Here is a 7,001-nt window from a genome sequence, read left to right on the forward strand (position 1 = left end):
TTCTTCTATCAAAGTGCCTTCCAATGCTATTGGCATTCTCCTTTCATAATTCTTTGCTTGAAGGTTTCGAATGAACAATTTGACTCTCATAGAAATTGCTAAATAACTTATTCATATTATGACTATCTAAAAATATATGAATTATTTTGAAAAATGTGTAAATAATTAATATTAGGTGTACGGATCGTTTTTTGTTTTTGTTTTAAGAGACTATTTGGTATGGCAACCTTGACTATGAAAAATGTGAGCTGCAGCTTTTGTAAAGTGTTTGACAAACATTTCTCAATTGTAGCTTCGAATGTCAGCTGCTAGTTTACTTCAGCTCCCTCCTCGAGCGATCTCGAAATTCACAAATTTGCAGGTCGATGCCAATTATATCCACCAGACCAATGTGATTAAGAAAAAAAAAAGCGGGGAGTTCGAATTTTTAATTTTTAATTTTTGCAATTGTTAATTATAGTGATCCGAAGCTTCGTTTTTTTTTTTTTTCCCCTCATTTAGCACTCCCACCACTCAATTAAGCAAATTATGGCCCCAAAAATAAATCAAGCAAAGCTGAGAGGCCCACAATATATCTAGAAATTCAAGAACCCATTATTTTTATTTTCCAGCACATCAGAGAATTACTATCGCCTATTAAAGATTATGATTACATTGAAAAATTCTAGCACTTAATAATATGGAATGATTATACTTAAGGTTTTATCCCTAAATTTTTCACTACTAGACTAATTAAATAGTAAGCTGCGCCATCATCCAACAATTTAAGATTTATAAAAGTTGACAGTAATCCCACAAATCTCACTTGATATCATAACCATTCATTTTTTAGGAGGCGTCCATCCACACTTGTCACTTCAATTTCACCCTCAATTCCACAGCTATAGAGACTCTTCCGCTGTTAATTTCAGAGAATAGGATTGTTGTCCAAAGACACCGGAATCCTCTTCACACATTGCCATATCAAGGACCTGGGAGCCATCGCTGCTCTTTGTTAATTTGGCCCCTTCCATCAAGTATTTCGAAAAACTAAGACCCACCCACGAACCGCCTCTGGCAAGTCAAACCCAGAAATCTTGTTAGGAATAGAGATCGGACGCCATAGCACATGCCGCCCATGCCACCACCTCCGGTGAACCACCGAGCCCAAGCCTTCGAGAGTTATTTCATCCATTTTCGTTGCTCATATTCATCAAATCTGTCATGGTATTAGAGATTGAGGTCTGAGTTCAAATCTCTACAAACCTCATTTGCCCCCCAATTGAATTTTCACTATTAGTACTAGGAAAAAGACCAGACTAAACGCGAGAGGGTGTTAAAATAATTAAATATTAAACCGCTATCATCTAATATCTTAAACTTTAAAAAAAAAAAAAGATCCCATAAAATCTCACTTTTACATTGGTCAATAACAAAAGCAATTCTTTAATTATCGCCTATTAGCAATTTTTTTTTTCCTTTTACAGATGTTTACGTCCATTCGAAATAGCAAGGGGGGATCAGCTTAAGCAAGCCACGAGATTTGAGGATGAATGTGTGTGTGTGCGAGAGAGAGAGAGAGAGAGAGAGGGAGAGGGAGACACGTCGTCAGGACTCAGTATGAAGTTGCACGTCTTGCACAGCGGGGGAGAGGGAGGGAGGGAGGGAGGGAGGGAGGGAGACACGTCGTCAGGACTCAGTATGAAGTTGCGCGTCTTGCATTGCGTCGTGAATTAAAGAAGCATAGCAGAGGGTGACGTGCTAACATGTCAGAATTGATAGAGCAAACGGGATGATCACTGGCCAACCAAATCCAATCCAACGGTGCCATTTAGTTTGACCCGAGGACAGGCACCGGCCAGGGGTGAGTGGCCTGCCATGTTTGTAATTTGGTTATTTTATTGAATCCAATGCATGGATTAAATACAGAGTTTAGGGAACTGCTTCCAGGATCCAGCGCGCCCTGTGCCCAATGCCCCGCTCCACATTTTTTCTTGAAATTTGACTGTGTCTCATTCATGCTCCAAGCTTTCTGATCCTCCTGTCCAATGTCTCGCCCTCGTTCCCTCCTCCTGATTGTGTGGCTTCTTCTTGCTTTCAGCGGTACTTCCCGAGCTCAAGTTGAACGTGACGATGATTTGGCCGCTGTCAAATTGGATTTAAGCCTCAAGTTCGAGAACGGGAGGCTCAGGAAAGCCTACATTGCCCTGCAAGCATGGAAACAGGCCATCTTCTCTGACCCATTCAACTTCACTGCCAACTGGCACGGCCCCAATGTCTGCTCCTACAAGGGTGTCTTCTGCGCTCCCTCTCCATCCAATTCTTCCCTCCGAGTGGTAGCCGGTATCGATCTTAACCATGCCGACATTGCTGGATTCTTGCCTCGGGAGCTTGGCCTCTTGAGGCATCTTGCTCTCTTCCACCTCAACTCCAACCGCTTCTGCGGTAGCGTGCCCTCCACCTTCCGCCACATGAAGCTGCTGTGGGAGCTTGACCTCAGCAACAACCGCTTCGTCGGCCAGTTCCCAGAGGTGGTTCTGAGGTTGCCGTCCCTCAAGTACTTGGATCTCCGATTCAATGAGTTCGAGGGTGGTGTGCCTTCCAAGCTCTTTGACAAAGATCTGGACGCCATCTTCCTCAATGACAACAGGCTCCGATTCAGCATCCCACAGAACCTGGGCAAGTCGCCAGTGTCCGTGCTGGTGCTGGCGAACAACGACCTTGGGGGATGCATTCCCAGTAGCATTGGGGAGATGGGCAAGACCCTGAACGAGATCATCCTGCTGAATGACAACCTCACCGGATGCCTTCCTCCACCGGTGAAATTGCTGAAGCAAATCACCGTCTTCGACGTGAGCTTCAACCGTCTCCAAGGACCACTCCCCTCTGGCATTGGAGCAATGAAGACGCTGGAGCAGCTCAATATCGCCCACAATGTCTTCACTGGGGTCATACTGAGCAGCGTGTGTCGACTGCCCATGCTGCAAAATTTCACATACTCTTTCAACTATTTCAATGGGGAAGCCCCAACTTGTTCTAGTGCTCGAATTAGAACACTAGATGGACGACAAAATTGTATTCCTAGAAAGACAGACCAGAGATCTTCAAGAGAGTGCTCCTCTGCGGCTGCACGCCCAGTGAAGTGCAGCCAGTTGAAATGCTCTGATCGGTCCGCTTCATCTCCAGAGTCGAGAATTAGAAAGCCTTCCCCACCACCACCTGCTCGAACCCGCTCGCCTCGCCCTTCCATTGGCCCTTCACCCCCACCCCCAACCTCAAAGTCTTCTCCTTCCACAAGATCGCACCAGCCTCCGCCACCCCCCACAGAGAAAGTTTTACCTCTTACCCATCTTCACCCACCACCACCGTCGCCACTCATGGTTCCTTCAAGTCCACCTCATGCTCAGGCTCAGGGTCCACCATCCTTCACCCCACTGCCTCCACCTCCAGAAGAAAAGGTGTCACCGAGCAAACATCTTGTGCCGCCTCCACCAAAATCAGAGTCTGCGCCTTCTGAAGAGTACTCTCCTCCCCCTCCTCCTCCTCCTCCTCCTCCCCCCTCCTCCACCTTCCCCTCCCCACAAGCACTTAACAACTCCCCCTCCTAACACACCTCTCCTTGCACCCTCGCCAGTTCAAGTCACTTATCCCCCACCGCCACCCCCACAAAAGACCAATACTCACCACCACCACCCACACAACACCAGTACTCAATGCCGCCGCCGCCGCCGCTGCACAAGTATTCAACAGCACCCCTGCCTCCACCCTCACCAAGACAACATGAGCATTTGGCACCGCCACCACTCGCTACATCACCTCCTCCGCCCAAACCATCAAAGCAAGATGCTCCTTCTCCTTCCTCTGGTTGCATCGGTATTCCAGGATCAATTCCCCCGGTACAATCACCAAGCCCTGCGGTTGCTGCACCATCAGCAACCTTCACACCACCGCCCCCACCTCCAGCAGAAAAGGTTTCACCGAGCAAATATCCTGTGCCACCCCCACCAAAATCAGAGTATGCGCCTCCTGAAGAGTACTCTCCTCCTCCACCCTACAAGCACTTAACAACTCCCACTCCAAACACACCTCTCCTTGCCCTCTCGCCAATTCATGTTACTTATCCCCCACCTCCACGCCCTACACAACACCAGTACTCAACACCGCCACCACCGTTGCCGCAGCACGAGTATTCAACAACACCCCAGCCTCCACCCTCCCCAAGACAACATGAGCATTTGGCACCGCCACCAATTGCTGCATCAGTTCCTCCGCCCAAACCATCAGAACAAGATTGCATCGATATTCCAGGATTAATGCCCCCTGTGCAATCACGTAGCCCCACGGCTGCTGCACCATTAGCAACCCCTACAGAGCATTACTACGCACCTCCAAATGAGACTCAGCGTGGCCAAGCTCCTCCACCCCCCACGCCCTCATCTGACCTCAGTGTACCTCTTCCACCAATCCCAGGAGCTCCATATGCATCTTCGCCACCGCCTATGATCCCTTACTACTGATCCCAAAGAGTCATTTGTCCTCTTGCAATTATAGACAGTAGTCGGTGAGGGGACCATCCGGGTCTGAAGGGCTTATTGTATTTGATTAATTGATTTACTGTTTATATCTCTGATTATTCTATCCAAGACATTTCTATGTGTGTCTGTTTTGGCTGCTGACTGTTGCTCTATTTTACCTGTATTTCTTCGCTGCTTGTACTCACGGCTCAAGGAACACTTGCGTTCGACCAAAAAACCGGGCGCTACTGATGCTGCTCGTTCCACAATTGGCAGTAGATGAGTTATGCAGCTCGGCGAGAAATTGCATTAGATTCAATAGAGTATAGGGGTGAGTATGGAATCGGACCGAACCAGCCAATTCCCATGGGAACCCGTCCAGCTCCTTGTTCGCAAAATTTGGAACCGGTGATAATCAATCTAATTCCCAGTTCCAGGTTTCATGTGTGGACCAAATCATCCATGTTGCAAAAGCAAGCAATTGAACAATCAAATAGATGGAGCAATAAAATAAATCAAACATCAAATTTACGTTATTTGATCGTAGTGACCTATGCTCACGGGGAGAACAACAATGAATTCCACTAAAGATTAAACAATACAATAGAAATTATAACCACACTCGAGTCACTCAAACACTCTAAGTATATCCGAAGCCCCAATTACATTCAATAACTTACACAATGTTTATCCCTACAATTTCTCACGAAACAATCTCTCAGTCTCATGAAAAGATTAACAAATTTTACCACGAAATTTAATTGACTTGAACACTAAATTCTTCTTAAATGTAATTCATGAACAAAACCAAGGGAATAAACTCTGCCAAACTTGTTGCTTCAAGGTTTCATTAACTGCACGAAGAGCTACGCTGCTCACATATCAACAGCCGGGCTCGTTGTGCCCATTCCTTTTTTATTATTATTATTTTCAGCCAAGCCACTCTTCAAGCAAAAGCTTTTGAAATATTTATAGATGAATTTAATTCCAAATACCACAAACAATAGCCCTACTAACCAAGCTTACCATCACTAACTCAAATATACAAGCATTATCTATGTCGATTAGAATGTAACTTATTTACTGATAATAGCAACCAAATATTCTACTAACTCAAATATAACAGAATAGAATAATTAGCAACATTACTTGACCACATTTTTTTAGAATCTAGCATTCAATCGTGGTCAATGAGAATCTATTTATCAACTAACTCGTCGTACTAAGCACATTTGCCAAGAATCTCCTAGTCATGCCAGCACTAGAGATCATTTTTCTAATAACGTTGTGCTCATCAATTCCGCAATATGTCGGGGTTCATTAGCATTAGTACAATGTTTCATTATACCTTCATTTATACAAAATTCATTTAACGACTCCAAGTTAAACTCCATGCTACTATCAATCCGCACCTACTTGATCATCTTACTAGTCTCTTTTTCGATCAAAACTCTCAACATGACCTAGACATTGACACCATTGATTACAAACATGAGCACTACCTGAACATTGACATCAAGAGTACACAACAAATATCAACAAAAATAGAGCCAAAAAAAAAAAAAAAAGATTCGAAGTATTAGACAAGTTTTGTTCATTTCCACCTAACCTAATTACATCTCTACGGCTCAATGTATAGCAATCTGTCTTCAAATAACCATTCACCATTGAAATCCTCAAGATTGCCAATGGCAGGTCATCACTAAGAATAGTTAGAATGGCTCTCTAACATCAGCAACATCTCTCTCTCTCTCTCTCTCTCTCTCTCTCTCTCTCTCTCTCTCTCACACACACACACACACACACACACACAGTCCCGAAATAGTGTCAATTTCAAAGTCTATCCCTCCTCATTATTACCAAAATTGTTCTTGATCAACTCTCATATTTTTTCATATTCCAAGCATTTGTAATAGCTATTTTCATCTCGCCAATGTAATAATCAAGTGATCATGTGACCAGTACCTTCAAAGGCTAAGGGCACGTTCGGTAACTATTCTTTCCCGGGACCAATTTATGATCAGAGATGATTCTTTTTTATTTTGTTTCCTGAAACAATTTCTGAGCAAAAGAATGTGTTTAGTAACTGCACAAAATTTCTAATTCTAGAATAGAAAAAGAACATAAATGCGTTTAGTAACTACATAAAATTGATATTCCAATTCTTTTTCAATTACCTTTTTAGATGAGTGTAAATTTAATATTGAATTCTCATGAACCACTCACCAATATAATTTTTTTTTTGGTAAAACCACTCACCAATATAATTGTCTTCTTATGAGTGAAGAAATCATATTATATTTTATTATATTTTCAATTTCAAAAGAATTCAAATTAGAATTCTATTCCATTCTAAGATTCTATCAAATCATAGAAATTCTATTGATTAATTATATTTATACTAAGTAATAAAAATATTAACTAATCAAATTTTTATTAAATAGTAAATAATAAACTATAGTATAAACTATAAATATAAATACTAAATAATAAATTAAAATATAAAAT

The 7,001-nt window shown here is 42.9% G+C and overlaps 1 protein-coding gene across 1 annotated transcript; it reads left to right on the forward strand.

Moving 5' to 3' along the window:
• Nucleotides 1-1,941: 1,941 nt before the first annotated feature.
• Nucleotides 1,942-4,653, forward strand: LOC104428903 (leucine-rich repeat extensin-like protein 2). The gene is made up of 2 exons (XM_039308447.1): nt 1,942-3,579; nt 3,862-4,653. The coding sequence occupies exons 1-2, from the start codon at nt 2,028-2,030 to the stop codon at nt 4,494-4,496; spliced, it is 2,187 nt and encodes a 728-aa protein (XP_039164381.1). The 5' UTR covers nt 1,942-2,027; the 3' UTR covers nt 4,497-4,653.
• The last annotated feature ends 2,348 nt before the right edge of the window (nt 4,654-7,001 follow it).

This window comes from Eucalyptus grandis, chromosome 3 (genome assembly GCF_016545825.1).
Source record: "Eucalyptus grandis isolate ANBG69807.140 chromosome 3, ASM1654582v1, whole genome shotgun sequence".
NCBI classification, from domain to species: domain Eukaryota; kingdom Viridiplantae; phylum Streptophyta; class Magnoliopsida; order Myrtales; family Myrtaceae; genus Eucalyptus; species Eucalyptus grandis.

What these genes read in the sequence shown, in the direction of transcription:
- LOC104428903 (XM_039308447.1), top strand. Translation starts at nt 2,028, where the DNA reads ATGTCTCGCCCTCGTTCCCTCCTCCTGATTGTGTGGCTTCTTCTTGCT. An exon ending in ACAAGCACTTAACAACTCCC is followed by an intron (nt 3,580 to 3,861) that starts CCTCCTAACACA and finishes TCGGTATTCCAG; the next exon opens with GATCAATTCCCCCGGTACAA.